The sequence below is a fragment of the Rhea americana genome, unplaced genomic scaffold (assembly GCF_003343005.1).
Source record: "Rhea americana isolate MKP2758 unplaced genomic scaffold, rheAme1 scaffold_1, whole genome shotgun sequence".
In the NCBI taxonomy this organism is placed as follows: Eukaryota; Metazoa; Chordata; class Aves; order Rheiformes; family Rheidae; genus Rhea; species Rhea americana.
In genome coordinates, this window is record NW_028185038.1 from 4,826,047 (window position 1) to 4,851,765 (window position 25,719).

Here is a 25,719-nt window from a genome sequence, read left to right on the forward strand (position 1 = left end):
TGGGCCTTCTCATGCTGCTTGTAGCTTGTCGTCTCACCACTTAGCTCGGACTCCCTGACCTYGCCTTTGCCTGTACAGTTAATCGCAGTCGAATTTACACAAAATACGTGTCCGCCCCTGACAGTTCCTAAGCAACTCTGCTGCCTGCTGAGAGCTCAGTTTGTCAAAGCAGTCCCTGAAAAGCTCAAGAGCACCTCAAGCAGGGCAGCAAAGAGCAGAGCCAACCTGGCACAGCCCTGGCCGGGTAACTGCCATGAACCACCTTAGGGACACCGAACAGCTTCCCAGGATCCGGCTACTTCTGTAGCCGTCTTCCAACCCGTCTTCTGCCACAGAGCATGAACTCGTCTTCTCCCCCCCCTCAATTCCATGCTGGCAAGAGCCCCAAGACATCTGCCAGAAAAGTCAGAGAAGAAAGGAAAGAGTCCAAAGGTGGGAATTTTCCTTTTCTGTTCATGCACCCACYTCCCTCCCTTCTCAGGGTCCCCCCTGCAGTAGGTACCCATACACACACCACAGGTGGTAAGAACGATGGAGCAAAACCCTGCACCGAGAAAGCAGCCACAGTGCGAGAGCTTCTCAGTCCACGGCTCCCCCGTCAGCCCATTTACGTGCGCTTGTCACAACATACCCTGCTTCTGTTGCCGTCCCTGCGTGATGGCGGATGAGCAAACGGCAGATAATTCAGCTAGAAGATAGCATTATTACAATCAGCAGGCATTTATTTCTTACGCCAACTCATGATCATTTTTCYCCAAGAACTGTCTCGCAACTGTGGGTTTTGATTGCATATTTGACTTCATCCTGCTAGCTTCCTTCTGCTATTCAATAATGCAGGTAACTGTATCTTGCAGGATCTTCCCCTGGACCATGGAACTATCTCACCACTTAAGTATTCATTTTTCTTGTACTTATACAATAAAGCAAACAAGCACTCTGACTGAATTTCAGTAGATAATAGGTCTTGCTACATTATCTTTTTTGTTTGCCTTTACATAGAAAATTGTTGCCACGTATTTTTAGAAATACACTAGTGAAGTGCTTTGCTTCAGAGGCTCTTTTCAGCACCGTACAGCTCTGCGTTGCAGGCAGCAAGGCCTGGAGCTGCTCTGTCCTGCTGAAAAACCCAGATCACTGGTTTATCTTGCACTCTAAAATCAGGGCCACTTCAGAACATCTGCGCTCATTCTCCACCTCCTCTCCTACAACTAAATGGAAAGTGCTTTAGTTTCTTCTATGCCTGTAGATCCTACATCCAAAAACGTTCAAGCTCTTGGAGAGGCAGTCAAGAAAACTGTTCTTACCAATACAGTCTGTCAGGCATAAGGATAGCAGCAGAGCCAAACACAAACTGCTCTAGCTGAAACTAGGACAGACCTTAGTGCCCAGAAAGACAGCATAGAAGGAGAGGGCAATGAGAGAAGTCTACCAAATGACCCACGATGAACACATCTTGGGAAGTTTAAGAATTTCTTTCTCTGTGTTAAATATGCTCCCGTTATTTTGGCCATCTTTCCTGACCCAGAAAATGGTAATTTTCATCAGCTATCCATGCAATTCCCCTTTGAGAAAAATACACATATGGCACTATCCCATGGGAGGCCTATTCCTTTCATTTTTCCATACTATGCTCTTTCTTTACATTGTGGGCAAGAAGTAACATAAAAAAAAAATACTGCAATAAATATTTTCTCTGGAACTCCCTTGCACGTGTTTGTCAAGCTAAATACAACAGCTGGTACAAGTCTGAAGTGGTACCACCTACAACGACTAAATTCAGGAAAAGCAGCCAGTACAAGCAGAGGTTCAACTGATCCTGTATTCACTTCGCATTGTGGCATCTCACATCGGCGACTGACCCACCTTTTCTTCTGTCAGCAACCAGCAGTCGCACAAGCGTCGCTCTAGACAGAACAATATGAATACGCTACACAAGGATTTAAGACACAGCAATCCACTTGACTCTTATGTGAGATTAGAAAATAACATTTAAGTTCTGGTACAGAAAGTCAACTGAGATCAAAAGTCAGCTGAGCTCAGAATCTCCCACCAGTACAGTCTGTTCCAGGTAGGTAAGAAACAAGCATTAGGGCAAAGCCTAAAGCAAATCTAGTATAGGCATAAGTAGGAAAGAAAATTCAGCTGGAAACAGCAAAGAAGAGGGAACCAAGGATTTACAGCTTCTGATTTTCTTGCTCACTGAAGACAAAAAGTCCGTTTTCCAAGTTGCTGGAGTTTAGTGTTATAAAAAGACAAAAACTAGGAGAAAAATTCAGACTCCTAGAACAAAAAAACACCAAATCTGACTGTCAGCCCTTAGGACCGGGCTTCCTTGAACTTCAGTCTTTCCCAATAGTCAAACGTTTCCCACACTTTATTTAATAGTATTTCATGTAATTTCTCAGTTCAGGAAGCCCTTTGCTTTTCACAGCAAATCAGCTAAATTACTTACAGCGTTCTCACCACTAAGACCCAAGTGCCTTAAAATGTATGTTAAAAAAAGTCAGCAAAATCTGACAATGCCACAGAAACTTTTATTTTTCCATAGTTAGTGTCCTTGTTCTCAACTGTAATATTCATTCCATGGTGAGTAAGACCAGAGTCAGTATAATCTCCTAATATATATATTTATATATATATATATATATATATATATATATATATATATATATTATAAAATCAGTTTTGTTGAGAAGGAATCATACCTTTTTTTTTGGACTCTGGTGGAGTAACTGTTTAACCACTGATGTGTGCCAGTAGTTCAGCAATAAAGGGATGTTCCTCAGTTTCTCAAAGCACCTTCTGTATTAATAGCATTAATTCTCAGCAGCATATTTACAATATAAAACTGATATTGCTCTTTTCATTTATTTTTTTTACAAAAAACTTCATGAACAATAATGATTGACTTTACAGATCCCTCACCATCTATCTGCAGCAGAATGACTCAGATTCCCTGCAGTCACTACTGCCTGGAGGTCAACTCCAGCATTCCCTGCCTGGGCTAGCAGACTTCCCCATTGGCTTGAATTCTTTGTTTCTACAGTATTTAGCTGAACCAAAGCAAGGCAGTTTCTTGATATTTTCCCTTCCCATCTCCAGGATTTGCATACGATCGCTTACATAGCAGCAGCAGGGGTGCAACACAAGTTGTCTCAAAGCACCTTCCGTACTAAAGAAAGAGGCATGGAAAGAAACGCCCTGATCTTTTGCTAGGGAGTCTTGCCCTATGTCAAAAGCATGGTCAAATGCCGTCTTGAAAAGACTTCTTATTTCAGCTCAAAAGCATAGTGTCTGGCACAATGTGGTTCATTCTCAAAGAAGCTTCAGGCACTTCCATAATGAACACCAGAGTAATATTCTGTTTGCCATGTAACTGTGCAAAAACACAGAGGAACTCCCACGCTCTGCACTGGTTCCTGCACTAGGCAATGGTGGAACTTGAGAGGCAGTGGCTGCAACCAATATTATGGCTTGGGCTCCATCTTACTCCCTGAGTTCTCCCTCCTCTCTCTTTCAAGATTTTCTAGAATCTCTCCCCAGGTCTCAGAGTATCTTAGTGCCTACCTCCCACCAGTACAAAGAACAAGACAACCCAATCCCTGGCCCGAGTCTGTACATCTAAGAAAACACCAGCTTTATTAGTTACTGTCACTCTTTGCCTGCTGTCTGGCCCTTCCATGCGTCCCGCTTACATACACGCTCTTGTTCTCACTGTAGTCTGCTAGCCTTCCTAGGCTCTGAAACAAGCTCACTAAGCAGATGCTTCAGTGGTTGATGGCAGTCATCACAAAGATACTCAGCTTCAACACGAATACTGTATTGGCAGGAATGCTCCTTTAATCTCCAGAAGATGGTCCACCTCAGTCTGACAAACTCCTATGAACTCCATGTGCACTTAAAAAGACAAAAGGTCACACAAATTGTTTTGTTGGTTTTTCTTTTAGAGGCTTGATTTTTTTGCTGCCCATTAGCACTGTCTCAACATATTGCACAATGTTTTCCTTATTATTAGAAAAAAAACTCTTCTGTATCAGGCGTAAAGAAAAAATTTTCCTCAGGAGGCGCTAATGTGTACTATTGTCTGTTATTAGAGGTAAGTGGTTGCTTGTGTGGCCATCAGGCAGCGGGACCTAGTCAGACAAAAATAAAGGGTTATTAATGACTTGTTCAGGAAGCGAACTCTACCCTGTCTCTCTCCCCAACACATTTCCTTATTCTTCAATTTTTCCTGTAAGTCTTTGGCCTGGTCTCCCAAACAAAAATTATATATATGCTTGCCTTCCCTCCTCTCCTTCTACTCACTTAACCTTGCCAGCTGGCAAACTTCAACCAAATTTGAAGAGACAGCAGAAGTCTTAAAGACATTTAATAGAAAAAATAAAAATAAAATCAAGTGATTGCTAGAGGAGCAATCCTATAATGCCCAACAGAGGGAAAGGTAAAGACTACTTGGCTTCTGTTTGGTGCAAAGTAGCCTGAAGCAAATCCAACACTGAAATGCTGCCGTGCATAGTGYCTCTTCTGTAGTCAGCAGGCCAAACAGAAGAGCATGTGAGGGAGTGGGACAAGGCCTGAAAAAACAAGGAATTTTTGTAGTAACATGAAAACAAAAGGAATATTGCAAAGATAATGGAGGGAATGTAGCAAAGAAAGATGAAAGAGACTTGGTTTCATTAATTCAGCTTCTTAGGGAGAACACCTTTCTTCCTTATGTGTTAGGTTTCCTGACTGTTTTTAAAAGTTGCTCAATCTCTGCTCATGTGAAGGGGGGAGTTATTGTAAGTATCAAACTGGACTGCAACTGCAGAATCTTATCATCCATCCCCAGGTAGTGTACCACTTATTTAATACTTATAAAATGTAGTTTTTCTTACTGATGTAGATCTGTAAGAGCCCAGTCTGAAACGGCAAAAAATAACTTCTGCTACAAATCTTCCAAAGCCATGTAAAATTCCTGTATTATCAAACAAAAATTTAAATTGTCACAAGACTACAGAAAGATGACAGCAAAACTATCCAATACTTAAACATGATGCAGTGCAGTAAACCACTACGTAAACACAGAGAAATTAAGATTAGGGAAAAAAAAAAAAAGCATCAGGGAAAGAATATCTTCTAACATATTTTGAAGTGCACCAATAGAAGTGTGGGGAAAAAAAAAAGCTATCCAAACAAATATCAGACCCTCTCCATGGCTTTTACAGGTGAAAATACATTCTGTGGGTCAAAAATATCTAATTTGAACTCTTTTCAAGTGAAAATCAAGGTAATAAATAAATTGTAAGCAGGATTCCCTATTGTGCCTTAACTAGTAAGTGAATCATGCCTTTTCAACTTAGTTTTTGTCCTTTGAGGACCAAATTCTACAGGTTACACGAGTTAAAAAAAGGAAAAYCTTCCCAGTGACTTCAGACTGAAATTTTATCTTAAATTTTGGAACTGGTTTAGCACAACTATAACTATCCTAACTATAGGAAATGTACAGAGTATCAAAAGGCAGTATAAATCCTTGCTCTTCCAGAAGTAAACAAATTATACTATAGTTATCAAAAAGGACACAGCAAGTACTCTCCAGAAACAGCACACTGGGACACCAAAAATGAAGATTTTTCATTGTTTCGTACAGCAAACAGAACTTTGTTTATCCTATAATTTGCTAGAAGTCATTTATTAAGTAGTATTAAGTCAATTTACACATAATATAATCATAGTGATCAAAAGAATTCTAACAGAAAATATGACATAAAGCACTGACAGTTACCTGTAGTTGAAAAAATCCCCCCAATAATGCCACAAAGCCTCACTAAAAACTGCCAAAAAGGCATGTGTTCTTCTGTCACTGTCACCATAAGTGAACTGATGTCATATTTCATGAATATTCCTGACACTCCATGGCTGCCAGCTGCATGGTTAATTACTCTTTCCTGGGAGGAAGGCAGGAGAGAAGGGAGAGAAACACACATTACTCATATCAATCACAAAAAAACCTCAATTTTAATAGATGTGTTGATGTCTAACACTGAATGTGTTGATGTCTAACACTGAATGTGTTGATGTCTAACACTGAATGTGTTGATGTCTAACACTGACAAAACAGCTGTTTGACAACAGAGGAACATCAAGATAACTTTGGCTAATACCTTCCAACCTCACCCCCACCCCAACACACCCACCCACTCCACAAAAAAAGTAATCATGAAATAACTCACTTCCCCAGCCACTGGATTCTGCTCTATATATCTTTGTTCTCTAACATGCTCCGGTACTATCCCCTCAAGATTAACCTATATGGTCCTTTAAACAAGCATGTTTATAACAAGGTTATTTTTGGYATCCACAAAGCTGAGCAAGGCACAAATAAGTACCATCTCCCCACCTTGTACACCAGCTCCAGTGAGGAAAAGCTGATGTTCTTGCACCTAAGAAACCAAAGATTTCCCTGCTTAGAGTTCTGTAGTTGTTGGAGGAGGAGTCCAGAGGGAAGACTAGGGAAAAAGATAAGGGCTATGGTCTTGGTCTAGCCCATAAATTCAAGAAAAGTGCACCAAGTCTTCATACTTAATGCAYTGCTACTAATCACACTGAAGTTGTTGAACAGCCTCAGTTATGGCAGTTTTTGAGAAGCAGCATAGATATCTACGTATAGCATCTGAGACTCCTTAAGCCTCATCCTCTTTCTCCTTCCTTGAAGCTTATCTCTAGATTTGTCCACYACAGAGGATTCAGTTGCTGCCTCTTAAAACCATTAGGGAAGATCCTGAACTAGACTACACAGTCAGAAGCTCAACTGAAATTAGCCTAATGCAACTTTTTGCTCACTACATACTAACACATGTGTCAAAATCAAAAGGACAGCACGGGGTGGACAGAAAGGACAGGGTGGACAGAAAGAAGCCTATAAAAGTTTATCCAGGTTTCTAAGTCTTAAAATTTCTGTGGTGTGAAGACTGAAGCCCAGTTATCAAGTACCTCTTTCCAAATTTTTGTCTGAAATGATCTGACAGGTAACAGTTACAGAGCAAAGAATACATAAAAACAGTAATCAACTCCCACTGCTAAACAGAGCAGACTCTAGTTCTAATCTGTTCTCTGAAATCCTTCCATCCTCACTTTTACAGTTTCTTCTAATTTGGGGGGTGGGAAAGGCTAGAGGACCCCAAAGTAAAGAATGTGGCTGCTATAAGCCTGTACTTAATTTTTTTTTTTTTCCAAGACAAAAATCCAATCCCTAGTTTCTTTCAAGTTTGCTATCATTTGATTGTTAGCGAGAGCTGTTGATAAATGCACTGTCAGGTAAGCCTTGCTGAGGCAAGGGCAGACAGAAAAGAACCTAATTCATTGAAGACATGTCTAATAAGAATAGAAAAGACAGGTGAGCAAAACTGGACAGAAAGGCAACACATCACAGTTCCATTTCATCTAGTTTTTAAACACACTCTGCACACAGGAAATATACAGAAAAAAAAAAAAAAAAAAAAAAAAAAAAAAAAAAAAAAAAAAAAAAAAAACAAAAAAAAAAAAACAGACTACCACTTCAGGAAATACAGATTGGGCAACTCTTCCACAGTCAGCTAACATGGACATAAACCATATTGTTGCCTTTGCTATCTAATCGAAGTAATTTGATGTCATAATATTTTATCATTTATGATACTAGCCACACAAACTTTGTATAATCCCTTCTCCTCAGACCTTTTTGGTCTACTTCTAGATTCTAGTGCTGCAGACTTAATTGCTGAAAGTATCTGAGGTATTTGATAAAGGGTTAGCTGTCAGGGAAGCCTTGCCAACGTAGCTAAACACAGTATCCCAAATACGAACAGTAGTCGAGATTATTCTGATCACATCTTCCAAGCTCTGCTTCCCAGTATGCTGCCCACTGGCAATTAAGCCTTCCTGCAATCAAGTTTTAGCCATGGCTAGCTGACTACCTTTTTTCAAGCTCTGAACATATGCCTACTCTGATACAATAAAGACAGTGGATGACTATCTGCTCTTACTAGCCTTTACCAGTTACCTGCTGAACAAGTGAACCTACCATTCTACTTCCATTACTCACAAGCTTTTCCCCTGGGCAGCTTGTGATCGTGTTGATCTTTCAAACAAAATGAATCTTTAACAAAAAACGAAAGAGGTAATCATTCCGCACTGTAACTGCACAGTTAACCTACAGAAACCATCTTTACAGCAGAAGGAAAGAAAAGATGCAATATGGAATGAGATGGGGAGTTGAAGACGTACAGAAATTTAAGGAGTACTTTAGCTGGGAGAGATTGTTCGAAGCAAACAAATGAAGCACACTGCTAGACCAGTAGGAGAACGGTATATATCTTGCCTTATGAAACCCTTGTTCACTCCTCTCCTTACTCCAACTTAYATGAATTCCAAGAGCAATTATTTGTCTGCATGTCCCTACTTGAACACGAAGACATCTTCTCTTACTTCCTCTAGTAGTCTATAAGTGCAGCATGGAATTGTGAGGAAATACAGATTTTTATACCTCTGAGAACACTATAAACTGTACTACAGTAAACTGCCATCCTAATATATTAATATCCTTTCAAGCAAGGCTTCCTCCTTACCTCTCACTTTAGCTGTTCTTTTTAATTAAGTTTTTTGCAAAGTTTTTTCTCTAGCTTATGAATAAAAGATCAAAACAGAGATCAGTGTCTAGAAATGATGAGGCACCTAAGTGGTACATATTACAAGGCCTTTTTCTTATTTGCATCAGTCAAAACTGGGACCTTACGATTTGGCCATGTACTACATTGCAATAGTTACATGCTTCCTTTATCGATTCAGAATTAAAAATCTCTCCAAGTATAGAAGTGGAAGCTCACCTGCCTAGAGGCTAATTAAAGTACAGCAAAAGCAAAACAAGACAGGTGAGAAAGACAATAAAAAAAACCCAAAGAGATGCTTTCTGTGTGCTTGTTTTTTTCATACCTACCACCTTTGCTTCTATCATTCAAACACTCCACAACCAAGTTCGTCTCATTCAAGTGAACTGGGTTTTTTTGTTTTGCTTCCCGAATGGGTAAAGAAGCTAGAAGTAGATTAAATATTTGTAATGCTACACACAAGAGCACAGATCTATAATTGATCGATCTTCCTCCTCCACTATTAACATCTAGTGAAGCAATAATGACTAGATACCTACCATTAATTCTAACATCAGAGTCTAGATATATGGATGCAAGACACTAATACAAGAAGTTAGCACGTTTCAACAAGCATAGGGTATTTTACTATCAGTATTACAGTCTTTACAAATGAATCCTGCGCACTTCAATAATCTAAGGAGTCTCTGYTCATGCCTGAGTTTTCAGAAGCAAGGTACAATTTAGTCTCAATTTTCAAATCTGAAATTTTGTTAAGAACACTACTAGATTTTTTCTTATTTCTACTCACTCTTTCCGTCACTGAAAACTGATGCGTTTCTGCTGAAATTTTGTATGTTTGGAGTTTGGTTGGCACAACTGTGATAAAATACTGGAACATCTGGTTGTCTAAAATAAAACAAATCTGACTGTTGAATTAAGTACAGAGTAAAAGACCATTTGACACATATTTGCAAAGAAGTCAAACAAGTACTGTTTAAAATAAAGTTAATCAACTAAGTCGTTTACACTAGAGACATTCTTCAAGGAGTCCCAGCATCACCACAACTACTTCAGCATCATCTGCAGGAACAAGGTTAGTTTCCAAAGGCAAGACCTACATCACATACTTACTCGGACAGACATTTACACTGTACTTATGTAACAAAAAAAGTTCACTGAAGTCAGACTGCTCAATGCTTAAAATGAAATTTGCAGAGAGATTCTTCCAGGGGACTGGAATGAACAAGTTTAAGACTCTCATATTTGAAATAATACATACTGCCAAAGGCAGGTCTATCTTGACAGTGTTTTGATTAGATTTTAGCCACTGAATCGTGTAGACAATGCTGGAAGTCCTTCTAAACTGGTTATGGTTTCTCTCTTGATTAGACAGACTTCTAGAGAATTCTTCTAAAGCAATCAGCACATTTATGCATTTATGATTACTTTCTCTTCATTCAACACTTTAACAGAACAAAGACAGATAAACTGAAGCAATTTATTCCAAATACACAAAGTCAGAGTTGAATCTGTGAGCATTACAATTGCATTCTGGCTGGAACAGCCAACAGACCAACTGTCTTTGAAACAGCAGTAGTTTTCGAAGGTTGTGAATCACTTGCAGGAGGAATGGAAAAAGCTATGGGGTAAGGCATAGGTGTCTTCTATGTGAAGTAGGTTACTATAGTCTTTTATTTATACATCAGGAAACAAGGCAATACACAAACCCTTCGTGTAGCCCTCTCGCAACATGCAACAGGGAAGTGGCAAACTAGATTCAGGTGTAGAATCTGACTCCCGATGCTAGATTTGTAACCGATTCACTAGACTTTTTGTTCCTTTTATGACAATTATGGGATCTATGAATCTCCATTTTAGCACAGAGCTGCAAAATTCTTCATTTTTTTCCCAAACATACTGTTACTTCAACAAGTCTGGAAGAAACCGCAAATTAGCTTCAGCAAAACAGTGAAGGACAGCAGTATCAGTATTAAAAAGAAACTGTCCATCTAAGATGCCATGTAGGTAACTGAACAATGCACTGACTGCTACCAAATTTATCAAAGTTTGCTATTTGTAAATCATAGCATTTGCGAAACATAACAGTATTTTCAAGGTAATAAATGGAACACTATAGAATACAAAAATACACAATACTTACGATCTGATGCAATTTTTTCTGTTCCATCCAAAGGATTAATAATTCCTGGAATAAGCTCTCCAAATGACAAATGATCTATTCTGTGCGAGAAGTTATAAGCTGAAAGACAATACAGAGGAATGAAACAAAGTTTTTAAACAAAATATGAAATTCTGCATCTTTCTCAGAGAAAGAAAAAAACCCACTCATTTCTCATATTAGGAAATATCAGTTAGAGTACTTCAAGCACCACTGATGTGCATTTCATTAGATTTGTACTTTGAATATATCCATAAATCCACATGCATGTTTCAAGCAAAACTCATATCAAGAATATTTAACAGAAGAGTTCAATTTCCATACAAAAGATATTCTAAAACAAAATATACATGTATTTGAACCAAAATAGGAACTAAAGAGTTCAAGTTTCATGACAAAAAAAATAATTCTAGCTAGTCAAACACTGAAGTTACTCTACAACTCAGGTTCTTGTAACTTAAGGGTATAAGAAAGATTAAAATTTTATAAATTAAATATACAGAGGAAGCATGAGGCAATTACAAAGTTATTAAATATATCTTTGCAAAATCAGGAAATATAAATTCAACAATATTATACACTTATGTTAATGTAAATTTATCTGCAGATACTTGGAAGTTTAACCAATTGAACACCAATGGTCAGGAATGTCACAAGGTATCTGTGTTATAATAAAATATATCTGAAATTCTTATGCTATCATTACCATAGAAGCAACCAAAACATATGATAGTGTTAAATGTATGAAAAAGGTTAAGTCACTGCTAAATTCTAGCACCTTGAAAATTACTCTCCACTGTCTTCTGCAACGAAATTCTCCAGCTAGAATATCTCTATAGCAGAAATCCAATCTACACTTAACATACAAATCAGAAGACAGCAGGCTGAAAGAAACAATACTGGTTCACATAAAGATGCTAGAAGAACTTACACTCATGGCTCACAAGGGCTGCTAGGTGTGCATGGCCTCGAGGGTGGGGTATTGCCCTAAAGAAAGCAAAATATTCTATGAAACACTTAATGAGCCCATATACGAAGACACAGTTTTCATAAAAACGACCAGGTGGAAAAGTTTCCCCATTTATTTCACCAAATACTTCTTTACGTATATAAATATGACATTTTCATTACTGCTGAGTACAGATAGGCTGAGTGACATGGTACAGAGACATCAGACTCATGAAAATCCTCTTACACAAAACCAGTAACTTGTATTTTTAGAAATGCCAAAAAACATGTGAAACCAGGAGGAGAGCTATTAAGCTCTATGACAAGAAAAACTGCAAAGCTGCTCAAGTGATTAATGTAAACTTAGCTTGCTTAGTCATAGAGCAAATACAGTGATCTGTACGTTATACTTGCTGTATGACTAAGCAAATTAACTTCAGGTCTGGACACTTGCTTACAGTTCTGTGCAGAAAGTACAATGCAGAGGCTGTTACTAGCAAAAGGAAAATAAAAAAGAGCAACTCTGCCTGGAAAGTGTCAGTCACCCTTCATTCCCACCACTCAATAATGCAAGAAACTTTCCCTCAAGTTAAATTCAACTCTTAAGTCGCTAACAAATGCATGCAAGTTTTGGACAGACAGAAAGTGGAGAAAAAACACCATCAGTCAATAGGGTACTACAGTAAGTTACCAAGCAGTCATCCTAATAAGGTCAGCAATACCATCATTCCAAAAAAAATGCCAGAAGAGAAAGGGCAACATGTTTAGTAAAAGTACAGATATGATGATGAGCAAAAGGAAGCAAAGGGAAGCCAAGGGATTAATTCAGTACTACAGATCTTAGAGACCGGATAAAAGTGATGGTGATACAGTTGTAAGGTTAAAGTAACCAAGTTTGAAAACTACTTAATAAGTTGGACATCTAGGGGCAAATAAGAGAGGAGATATAACCCCAGATAAAAGGGACATTTGGAGAAATGCCCACAGACAGCAGGTGAAATTGCATGTGGAAACTGGAAAGCATAGATTACATGCAAACATCTCTAAGGGAAAGATCAGACAGGATGATGAGGAACAATATAAAAGAAATATACTGATGCTGAAAGAGGAGACAGGAAGGCAAATGAGGACAGCAGATCTGGAGAGCATAGAGGGAAAAAAAGTTAATAAAAATCTGTATGCTGTGTATAACCAATATCATTATAGATGCATATCAGAAAGCCTCTCAAATTAAGACGAACAGGCATTTAGGTCCCCAATTATGATTCTGGAACTATGATATCTCAGCAGTGAAAAGAGGCATATCTACACCTTAGCTGTGTTAGTTAACTGTGTCCTAACAGAAAGGAAGATAGCTTGGACAGGCCCAAAGAACGGAGGCAAGTACAAGCAGTCTACTCCATGCCATACATTTACAAAGGACCAGTTTTCAAGGGTTTTCATCTCATAAGACATTGGAATTCACTACAACTACACTGCATATAAAAAGAAAGAACTTGTTTTAATAACTCACAAAGAAGAAAAACTGCATGAAAAATACTATTAACCATGTGTGTGAGAAGATTAATAAAAAACAACAAAAAAAATTAATAYAAAAGTGTAATGAATACACATAGTACATGCATGTATATGTAATGGTCAACTTTTTTTATTTCCAGAAATTGAACAGAACATACTTGCCCACAGTTATGTGAAAGTTTCCTGCCACTTTATTAACATAGAGATGACCATGAATTCTGCATGCATCTGGAGACTGTAATGAATTATCTTCCCTGTACAGAAACCAAAAAAGTGTACTTAGAAAATATTTACTAACAGAAGTAGAACTACATTTCTTTTTCCTGACATAAAGATATAGCATTATCATCCACCCCTCCTCATCATACCCTCCTTGAACACTAGCAAAAATAGTTTTCAATATTTAATTTTTAATAAGTCTGCCTCTTCACACACCTCTTGGGGTGTCCACAACCCACATCAGACTTCCATACCTGCTCTTCAGAAGGAAAGGAAAAAAAACTGCTAAACATGCCTCAAGTATAAATAGCAACTCAAATTCTGCATTCGCAAGTGTCACAAAGGCAGTGAAGGAGGATTTAATCAATCTGAATACATCAATTAAATGGCGGGGAGGGATTCAAAAATCAAACTATTTTTGAGCCCTCTTCAGCCTCGCCTTTGAAAGAAAGATTATATTTAGTCCTCAAACAAGAATACTACAACATGGAAAGTACATTAGCATTTTTGGTAGCATTTTTCTATTTACATTTTCTTTTGCTTTTTAAAGCAGAAAGGAATTTCAGCTTCTATGTGGAAAGCGTTTTCTCTGAAAGAAATCACATAACATCTAGGTTCAGGTAGAACAAGCTTTCTGTGCATTAGTCTCTCAGTATTTTGTGCGTGCACAGTTGGAACAAAGTGAAAATAGCAAGGTTTCTCAGCACAATTTTAACACCGCTATCTCAAAACAGGGCATTTATTAATAAAATATTTTTATTCAAAGACTGATTCTTTAAAAACTGAAAAACTAAGTCACTGCTAAAAAATGTTTCTTTTTTTAACTGCTGGATGATAACATTCTTTTATTTAAAGAAGACTATTTAGCATTGCTTTGGCATTACTAATTCACATAAGAAAGGAAGTATCAGATAAAACAGGCATATGTATTTTATAAAATAAATAAAACTGTAAACACTCATCAGGTTGGAAACCCCAGAACAAGAGCATCCCCCCCACCATAAAACAAGAGCTCTTCAAAACAAGCATGAAAAATAATCTTTTAAAATGTGTAGGTTCTGCTTAAAAAACGATATAAAATAAATTATGCCTAGGTATTACACAAATACAGAAAAAAATAACATTTGTTAACCTAAAAGTAACCTTTTTGTCCAGAAATACATAAGTACCTCGAATTTATCAATTGATAAAACCTAATTCAGAAACGTCATGGCTTTTCCAAAATCCATGAAAAACAAGTAAAGCTTTAATATAAGAATTTTGGGTTCTGGATATCAGAAGCAATGAAAAGGCAGTTAGGTCTTTCTTCCTTAAAAATATTTTCTTTGGGGGGAAAAAAAAGAACATAATCATAATAAAATGTTAAGTCTAATTAAATGGGGCAGGGAGGAATACCCCAACCTGTCCTTACCGTGGTGGCAGTGCTGTTGAAGCACTTTTAAAAGCACTTTTGAATATCACATCTTGAAGAGAGTGTTCTTCCTGCAGCCTATTCTGAATTAACTGCAACATCCTGAAGATTATACAGAAAAGCGTGAAAGTATGCAACAGTGAAACTAAAAAAAATTAATTTGACAATTAATTATCAGCCACAGTAACAGTTTTTAAACAGTGAAGTCAGCAAAACTGCATGTCAGTATTAGAAGCATTGCATTGAACTTGGGTAATATTTTATACAATTCTAAAATAAATCAATGCAAATATAACTCAAGCTCTGATGTTCAGGACAGTGTATTACAAAAATATTAACACTACACAGACTCCCAAATGAGCTTCAGGTTTTGCTACAGGGCTATCAATATACGGATCAAACACATAACTGAGTTTTTAATGAGTTAACTCAATTTAATGAGTGACTATGTCAACTGAGTTATATGGAAGAGATTGAAACTTACTTGTTTTTGCACCATGGTTTGGTACTATGGTTCAGCTTTGAGATTAGATGTCAAGCTACTCTGTCACACATTCACACCCACAAATAAAACTTGTGTTACCTAACATTTACTTGGAACCAGAAGCTAATATTTATGATTCCATGTATGTACATCTTGGCTTCCAACTGCATGACCTCATTCCACAAATAAGTCCAAACCCAATGCAGGAACTCTTATCCAACTCTTTTATTAGAGCAGTTTACAGGCCTCACATAAAAGCACGTGGGCATTTATACGCCCAGTATTGTCTAAAACAGTACAATGAAGCATTTCTCAGTATTCTTGGTAGATCTTTAAAGAATTTTTTGGAACAATATAGTTCAAATAGTAACACGTTTATCCGTTGAAGTGTGTGACCTTCTCTGGTAAACAAAGTTTATATTCATCTCATGACAGCAAATGAGCAGATTTATATAGGGGGAAAAATGTTACTGTACACAAAGTTTGAACCAAGCCCCAAATGTGTTACTACTGGTTAATTACAAAAGCCTAAGAACACAGTATTTTATTAAAAAAAATTACATACATTTATTCATAACAGAGATCTAAAATGATGAGAAAAGTAAAGCGAATTAATTTCTTTTCAATGGTTTGCACTCTTAAATTAAAAGCAGGACATGTCAAACCCCAGACATAGGTCTGTCATGTAACTCTGGAGTACCTCAAAGTCATTTCCAGTACAAATAAATGTAAACAAACCACTGTCCAAACTACAGGCATATCAGTGCTTTAGAATTATCTGTTACCTTTGCCACTCTTTTTGTTGGGGGCTGAGATCAAACACTACCTGAAACAAAAGTAACACATCTAATAAAACACACTGTCAGGAATCATCCATCTATGAAATGCAGAAGAGAATCACGAAGGGATTATAAACAATATCACACACTCAGGTTCAAGAAAGGACTTTGCACTTCAAAAAATATATTTAGTGTTAAATGTATTGTGAATTCTGATTATCTCCCAATTTTTTTCATTTGTTTACATTTATAACTTCAGTCTCTTTTCCTAGAGCTCTTGTAACTTGGATTAGCACTCTCTCCCTTTCTAACCTTTGACTAATATGGACTAGAAGAAGCAGTGAGTAATTTAATTCTCAATGATGTAATATATATACACGGTTTTGACGCAAGCAGCCACGATGAAAAGAGCAGCGGAGCAGTCTTTGAGAGACAAGTATCCAGGTGCAGTTTGTTGATTTCTAGGGTCATCCCTCATTAAGCACTTCTGTACCACAAGCTACCAGAAAACATATACTTGAGTCCGTACAAGATTATTACCAGCAACACTGCGTGCTGAATTCAAGGCTATGTATCAGTTAACACTGAGGTTCTCCAAAACAGTTAATTCAATTACAATAAAGGCTCAAACTTATCCAGAGCTACAGCCAAAAAGAGACTATCTTCTAAGATTAAGAATCATCTAATTCAAGATGCAAGTGGTAATATTCAGCAGCAACAGCATAGTAGAAATGAAGGTTCAGAAGAAAAGAGGAAACGTTCCAAGGAAATAAAACCAAACAAGTTCCTTCCCCATTCCAAACAATCCTTTCCCTTCAGCCACCAACTCATGCTAACACATAGACATGACATGAATAGGAATAGGGGAGTAAGAATTATTTCTCAATAAGGTTCAGTTATTACTGTTGAACTTACATTCTCTGTTATGTTTTCTGCAAATGATAAAGCACTTTCATTCAGTATAATTATTTCAAAGCATATGGTTTTACTTTAAGAGCATAGTCTTATATATGTCCATAGCCTTTAGTTTGTAATAYAGAAATTAAAATTCAGGGAGGTTCTGTGTAGCCCAAATGCGGGAAAAAAATACAAACAAGCAAACCAACCCAGCAGTGTATCACATCAAATAAAAAGCAATATATTTTTAAATAAAGAGGCAGAATAAACTTACCGGTTCATAGATTAGCCCATCTGCAGAGGCAACCATTGTTTCTGCTAAATCCAGWACATCAGCCCCAACATCTATTTCAAACAGAGAAACAAATATTCAGAGGCATATAGATGCTTATAAACAAAAAGAATATTGAAATCAAATTTCAAAGCACTCTTTAAACCCAGAAGTAAAGCTTCAAATAAATTACAGTGGAAATCTATTTTCTCTGTTAACAAAGTCCTAGTCAACAGAGAAACAAATCTGGCAAGTTGATTAGTATTTTAAAAAATCAGGTGAAAAAAAAGTCCATCTCCAAAATCCCAGAATATTACTTTTCAATATAGCAAACTTCAAAATACCATGGATTGATGCACAGTTACACGACAAAAACTTCTACTAGTTACAGTATTTCCTCACTGATGTAACACTTTCAGAGATGTTATATGATCCATAAACATACACGATTTCTATGATCTGTTATGTGCAGTTAAATAACTTTTTACCTATTTCACAAGAACTGAATCTAAACCAAGACAAGTCAAAGAAGAGGGTAAAGCTTTATTTCTCATAATTAAAAAAAAAAAGGATTTTCAAACTTTCTGATGCTAACTGGAAGAGAATTTAAACAAATACATTTTAAAAAAAGAGATGACTTGTGAATTAATACTCATGAGACAAATATAAGCGCTGTACAATTAATACGAGATTTAATGTAGTCAGAAAAAAAGATACTTTAAATTTTGCTTTCATGTCTGATAAAAGCAGTATTCTCTCTCTGTCTCTCAAGAGAACCAGAACTATTGCATATGAATAATGATTCATTACTAAATTCTGTCAATCGTAAGTGTTCCCTTTCAGTGGGAAGGCATACATATGTTCATCCAGAGAATAAAATTACTTGATAGTTCAAATACCATTAAGCAGCAGACCAGATTAGTATTTGCCAAATTCACGATTGTGAGAATCTGGCCTGAAGATTAGTTGTGTCTCACAACAAGCTTTTAGATTATTCCAGCTACAGAGAGACTGGAACAACAAATCATTTTCTTGCTGACAGGCAAGCTGAAGTTCTGTGAGATGTGTATAAGACAGCATAAATACTTTTTTCAAATCTCATACAAATTTCTTTCATTCAATAAGACATATAAAGATACATTATGTTATYGAGATCAGAAGAAATTTCACTGTTAAAATACTTAAATATCTAATCGTATTGCAAATAAAAGCTTTTTTTAAACTTTCACCGATAGAATACTTACATTGACACCTCATGGCAACTGTAATATCAATATTGATTCTTAATTTACTGGAAAAGAAAAGAGGCAAAAAGGCAATAAGTACCACCACATAAACATATCAAGGTTACTAAAATTCTCAGCTTATTTACAGAAATATATTTGAAGGACAAGATTTATACCAGCAGGTAAAACATGAGTCATTTAAAATTTGGTGAACTGAAATAGTTTTAATTGTTAAAACAGTGACTATGTATGAAACATGAGTTAAAAGCATTGGATTTCTAGATTACTCTGTTGAATTTTAAAGCAAAATTCATAACTTGTTGAAATAATACTAGTCCAAGAGTTTGGCAGTCTCTTATTAAGAGGAAATGGTTTTTCAATAACATTTACATGTAATTTTTTCTTGCAACTGTAACAGTGCACTGAATACCACAGAATTCAGTGGATCAGGTCAACACACAAGTTACAAATCTGAAACTATAAGTACCTGAGCACCTTCCTCTTGGTACATTCTTAAGACGGCCCATTCTATTCCCTAATCAGAATCCTCAAAAAGAGCAGTGACATTCAGGGTCAGGCAAAGAAGCAGCTGAATTCATTTTCCAGAAAACACTGCCATCTAATAAAGACTGCTGTTTTTGCTAGCACCACTTCTTCAAAAAATCTTTTCACAAAACTTGTTTTAGTGATGCTTCTCCCTTACATTTCTCACATTCTGTATTTTTTTTTCCTAATAACAGGAACTTTTAGTATTTCTGGTATACAAGACAGCCAATTAATATACACATATTTAGCTTGTTACCATAGCAACTAGCTAACCAGAGCTTTTAAAGTTATTTCAATGCAAGAAGTGTGATATTTTAGAAGCACTCAGTATACAATATTCCCATTAAGGAAATGCTTCACCTTAATGCTTCCATTAAGGCTTCACCTCAGGAAGAAAGGCAAACACAATCCAGACAAGCACATGAAACCAAGGGCAAATGTATCAGTTTTGGTGGCCACAAGAGAACAGTAGCAACCTCTAGATAATCCACTCAAAATTCTGAGTGCTTAAGATTCACCTCTGGCAGTATAACGTATAATAGCAATATATTATCTGTATGAACTAGGAAAAGACTCATACAAACATATCTGATGTGGAGTTACATATTAAAATGGCTTCTGGATGTCAGTAAATAATTCTTCACAGGTCTCCTTTGTCAACATGCCCATCCTGTTTTGATTTCCACACGGCAGAAGCATCTGTTTCTTTTTCAGAGATTCCAGAAGAAACCCAAATCAACCAACAAAAGAGAAGTTAAGTTCCTTTACTATTTCTTTTTCAAATTCGACCACTAATTGCATGCAACACGTACGAACATTTAAAAAATGTTTTTTCCTGAAAGGCAAACAACAAACTTTCAAAGAATTACAGTAAGTAAAAATTACCTAGTAAAATCCTTGTCTACTTCATATTCATATTTCATCCATGTGTCCCGATACACCATAAACTCCATTATAGTCAGGAAAGCTATAGCCGTAAATGCTATTAGAGAAACTGAGGGTCAAAATTGGTGGGGGGGGGGAGGGGAGAAAGAGAGAGTTAGATAGCAGAAAATACTATTCAGAAGTATGAGAAAATTCTAACATTCCAGCATCTGAGTATTATTGGTAAAATAATGGTATCTTTAATTCGTTTATAAATCCATAAGCTGCTCATAAAAAAGGAGTTCTCATATCTACAGTATTTGCTTTTACACAGAAGGGCTGAAAGATTAAGTCCTAATTTCTCAAGTGCCACTGACATAACACCAGCTGTGCTCTCAGTCAACTTAATAGACCTTTCCTTGCCAGGCACAATGATTTTTTTCTCTTCGTAGGAGGGCACTGGCAAGACGATATGTACTTCATCAGTACTGCTTCTCTTTCAAATACTGAAATAGAATAACACAACCTTCCCACTTATTTTATTCATAAAGATTCCCTGAAAATATGCTACCCAGGTGTTTAGCCTTCTCCTAAAGATCTGGCATACTATATAGCCAGCAGCAAAGATATGACATTTCATTAAAGTGGTGAAAGACTGGCTCTCAAGAATAAACCAAGACCTCTCACATAGTAAATGCCATGTTTTCAGTATGTAGTTAAGAGGTTCTATTTAATTAGAAATAGCTTAGATAAAACGCCTTCACCCTAGTTAAATCAGCTTAAGACTACTTCAAGAAATACCTTTACATCAAGAGAAGTCTTTTTACATTAAGTACAGCCCAATACTAGAATAACAGGGAGGTTATAAAATTCCCATCATGGAGGCTTTAAGAACAGGTTAGATCCTCCTGAGTAAAACAAGATGCAGACAAATCACTGTCAGAGATGGTCTAGGCAAACTTAATTCTAACTTCAAACATGAAGGAAGGAGTAGGTGCATCTTAAAGTCCCTTCAAGCCTCCAATTCTCAACAATCTGTTTTTAACTACAGATTTTGTATCTAGTTTCAGAGACAAGAAAATAGCAAACAGAAATAACACGCATTATATTCACTGTTCAGTTATGAAGGTGCCCTTATGATGTTACTTGTGCATAGCAACACAGTCAGAACTGCCAACCCCAATATTTAGAACAATTCCCTATGGAGATAAGTGATGTGTAGCTATCCATTCTACCAACAGCTGAGGAAATAAAAGAACTAATTTGAAATTATCTTCAAGAAAATTAAATGGTATGTTCTAGTGCTAAATGTGTCTTACATATCTCCAAAACAGCCTGTCTATCATGCTTACAAAGTTCTTTATGTGAAGGGAAGATCATCCCACTGTACTTAGAGCCAGAAACATAGTAAACAGTTGTATAGAGGCATGTACTATGCACCTTTTATTAAATCTTGGCTTTAAGTTGAAAAAACTTCAGTTACGCAGCGCTGTATTGATTTTCACAGTTTATTGATAACAATTGCTTTCTGCCTGCATTCTATGGATTATTTCTATGGACTGTGAAAGTCAGCTTGAGAAAAACAAGCTTGTTGTTGATAGGCTCCAATTCTTTACAAAATGGTCTTCAACCCCTGGGTGACAGAAGGGGAATAGTGCTACAATTCTACAGCCCTGTAAGATCAGAAAAGCAGTCACTGATTGTGGTCAAGCCAGTAACATTTCAAGTCCAAGAATTCACTTGAATGCTATATAAGTTTTATATATACACATGTATAAACTTCTCTATCAATTTACTTTTGGAGCCCTGGTGGCCAGACTCATCCCAGCTAAGCAATGTAACAGCTGAAGCCACACTACCAAAAGCCACCAGGAAATGACTTAGTGAGTAGTTGCTGCTTTGGGGGTAATTCTAAGCAAATGTATCAGTGAATCTGAGTAAGAAAACAGAGCATTAGAATTTCAGAAGTCATCCTTTTGTGAAGGCTTTGCCAGCTTGACAGCGCAAGTCAAAAGTCTAAAAGTACAAAAATCAGTGTGTTTGAGAGTCTGATTTTTCTTTTGCAATGGAGTTCTAAGACACAGTCTGAAAATAGAATGTATGTTTCCATCCCTACCATGCCAAAAAATAAGATTGACGCTTTATTTCTGAGTGAAGCAGGAATATTATATTCTATGTCATTACAGAATTTGAACAACAGATCCTATACTGTCATTCATAATGCTATTGGGATAAGCTGGACAAAGAACTCTCAAGTACCTTGTGATCTTGAGACAGCCTTAAGGCACCATTCACCAAAGTGAAGTTCTCACAAAGGATAGTGCCATACTAAAAAACAGAATTCTTAAGCATTTCTTTCTTTCTGTGAATTACAATGTAAGAAGCAACTCACTAGCTTTCTCAAGAACTTTCTTTTTACATTAGTAAAAGGTTATTTGATCAGTTCTTAAAGGTTATTTTATGTACAATAAGCCTTTAAACATTAATGGTGCAATTCAGGAAATACAGCAAAACAACAGATACTTGTAACATTTACTTCTACACTACAAACAGTGTAATGACTTCAGCGGCTTATTTGTTGATTGCAATTGCGTCTTGCACTATTTATTTCACTGAATTTCAAACCTAATCGCACATAAGATTTTTGTTCTGCAGTTCAAACTAACAGCTAGCAGTTATATACCTAACTGCAAACAATTCCAATACTCCAACAGGTAAAGTCACTATCTCTGAATCAAGTCACCTCTTATCCAGCCAAACTAGAGGCACAATTTTCTGGTCAGATATAATTGAAAAGGCACCTTTTACAGCTACAGACTTTTGACAGAATCTCAAGTGACTACTAAGGACAGCTTAAGCACACACCCTGGAATAAATAACTGTCTAGTTCTTCAAAGAGCTTCCCTTATTCGCTTAAAGTCTACTGTATCCTGAAGATAAAAAGTTGTAGAGCTGCTTTTCCTCCTGGTGCTGAACTTGGCCAGCTCTCACATACCTCAGGAGAAAGTTTTTTTCCCCTCTTATACAAAGTATAGTGCTGAATGCTATCTGCCTTTCAGGCCATGCTGTTAGTGTCTCACTCACAAGCTTTGTACAGTGAAAAGAATGAGGCTTAGTGGAACTCCACAAACACGGAGTTTTACTATGGCTTTAGCACAATGTGCTTCACTTGTAACTGTTTAGATATGTTTACAGTGCACATTTACATTGGTTTGAGTCTTACTTGTTGTAGACAAAATCTCACTTAAGATGAYTGTACTCTGCCTAACAGAAGATAATATGTCGTCATCTGCAAGAGATCAGCTCCGTCAGACCATAAAAGTAATCAAGATATCAACCATATTTTCAAACAAACACAGATGCCTGTCTTTTTCCTATTGAAATTTCTATTGCCAGAATAGCATGCTAGACTGAGTCAACAGCCAACATGAATCATGCCAGCAACTCAGTAAGGCCTACCTGTGCCTCCRCTCGCTGAAGTCTCTACATAGCTTTCAGGAACCTTTGGGAAGGCGTCCAATTCTTTCATCAAATTCAGGGTCTTCTTCCGATTCAGTCGCCTCATCTTCAGCACACTCCTCCACTTCTTCGTTCATATATTCCTTCCGATGCAAGAATAAGTGGTTGTGATTAAGAGGTACAAATAATACTGCTCACACCTAAAACCAACTAACCATAATCACAAAGCTCAAACTGCACAGCCTAGAGCACAATCATAAGGAAATGAAAGCCTAAGAAAGCGGTTTTCTGGAACACATGCTATATGATCATTTTTGCTTCAAAAAAATCCATTAAAATTGGACTGTACACTGCTGCTTAAATTCCAGCCATATACAGCATATCTACTCTGGAATTACTATGATGCATTTCTTTCTCAATTAAATTGCTATTGCTATTGGATATACTGAATTTTAAATTAAAAAACAAACAAACAAACTGTTCTGAAGYAAGCTTGCTAAACAGACTCAACAATGCCTGGATGTCATTGACTTAGTAGCAAACATCTAATACGCTACAAACTCAGGAGGTTTTCAAAACTGCTCCACAATTCTTTATTCAGCCAGGGTGGGCTACATGCTAAAGGCAAATATATATTCTACGCTAAAGGAAAAATGTGCATTTTGAATATTTACTTTTACATTTTCAGACCTTTATGATAACAATAAAATTAGGTTTAGTTTAGTTTTTATACACACACACACACACACACACACACACACACACAAATGCCCCCCAAAGCAAATTAAGCATCAAATCCTAGTTCCAACCTTCAGAATCCTTTTGTTGTCCACAAAAGTGATCTCTGTTCCACTCAAAGAGGTCACTAATACATTAAACAGCACGATGCCCAGAGAAGCAGTCTGTCCAGGAAATAGTCTTAAACTGTTTCCAAACCATGCGAATGTGCTCACAACCTTGCCATGCCAGTATGTTGTGTTTTAACAAGTTGGCACTGCTGTTTTCCTTCTGAAGAAATGCTGCACTTTGCCGAGAATTCTGAAGCTAGAGAAAACCATTTGATCATCATACACTTACTGTATTCTGAGAATAGGTCTTACTATTATCCCCTATTTAATGATACCAAGACAGGCAAGCTAATCTACACTCTTGACATGTGAGAAGMTCCTCATCAGTATCTTGTAGAGAAGTCTATTAATTTCTCTCCCCCATTCTAGAAGCATGTTATTCCTCTGGCATGACCCAGAGAAATTACTCAAGAAGTATTCCCTTTTCTGCCCCTCCCTGATGCTAAACAGACTTTGCTATTGTAAAATAACAAAGAAATAGGCTTTACTAGAAATGGAAGTTCACACATGAAAAAACACAATCTAAGTCCACAGCTTCCTCACTGCACAGAATTACTCCAAACCTCAGTGCAAGTATACAGACCCTGCACTTGTTTAAAAAGTGAAAAATAATAGGAAGGCAGAATTTTCTTTAAAATACTTCATTTGTTCTCCTACTATTTGGCAGTAACAGTCAAATCAGCCTGTATAGACAAACAAAATAATGTTCTGTAGGCTGCACAAGATCACAGAAAATGCAGCTAAAGCAGTCAGAGAAGACTGAGTTTTGTAACAGATGTTTGGTTATATAGCACTTAAAAAAAAAAAAAAAAGTCCTAACCTCATTACCCTGTGTAACTGTTTCATTAAGTTCTCCCAACTCCACTCAAAGAAGTTTACAGAAAAGCAGAAAAAGATACTGTAAGTGGTTGCCTGCTATCCAAGACAGGACTGAATCATTTATTAACATTTTGCATAAGCATGTTTTCTCTGCAGTTACACAAATAGGAACATGCTTAAAGAAGCAATTCAGAGAAAGTTTGCTTCTCTAATACTTAGAAAATTTGAGAGTGCTTCACTAGGGAACTTTCTGAATCATTCTGTACCAATGGGCATGTGGATTCTTCTAATTTAGCTAAAAACACCTCATTTATTCATGAGTTGCTTTAATCCCAAGCATACAGACTCACTTCCCACTAGAAACTAGGAGACATCTCTGCCTTGTTCTCCGTCCTGCCCACCTCAGCACACATGCCTCAGAAACTCCAAGTATACCGTCTGTACGGTATCGCTAGGGAAGTAACGCGCAGAAACCCGTCATCGTCACGCAGGGAAGAAAGTTATCGCAGCAAGGAGAAGCGACGCATCGCAGGGGCCGCTCCAAACCCCGCCGGCAGCGGTGCGCCAGCCCGGCCGCCCCCAGCACCCCGGGCCGCTCTCGCCGCGCTGCGCGGGGGCGGCTGCCGGAGGCAGAGCCGCCGCTCC

General features: G+C 37.2%; 1 protein-coding gene across 2 annotated transcripts; it reads right to left on the reverse strand.

Moving 5' to 3' along the window:
• Window positions 1–2,852: 2,852 nt before the first annotated feature.
• ERGIC2 (ERGIC and golgi 2) lies at window positions 2,853–25,641 on the reverse strand. 2 transcript variants are annotated; one of them, XM_085297882.1, is made up of 15 exons: window positions 25,476–25,641; window positions 24,217–24,451; window positions 23,408–23,550; window positions 19,970–20,078; window positions 18,557–18,603; window positions 17,316–17,386; window positions 16,151–16,191; window positions 14,882–14,983; window positions 13,410–13,505; window positions 11,717–11,772; window positions 10,768–10,866; window positions 9,415–9,512; window positions 5,765–5,927; window positions 4,878–4,957; window positions 2,853–4,133 (listed from the first exon to the last, which is right to left on the reverse strand). In XM_085297882.1, the coding sequence occupies exons 3-15, from the start codon at window positions 23,511–23,513 to the stop codon at window positions 4,068–4,070; spliced, it is 1,134 nt and encodes a 377-aa protein (XP_085154008.1). In that variant the 5' UTR covers window positions 23,514–23,550; window positions 24,217–24,451; window positions 25,476–25,641; the 3' UTR covers window positions 2,853–4,067. The 2 variants fall into 2 exon arrangements, with proteins under 2 accessions (XP_085154008.1, XP_085154002.1); XM_085297876.1 differs by lacking the exon at window positions 25,476–25,641 and adding an exon at window positions 25,425–25,443.
• Between the last annotated feature and the right edge of the window lie 78 nt (window positions 25,642–25,719).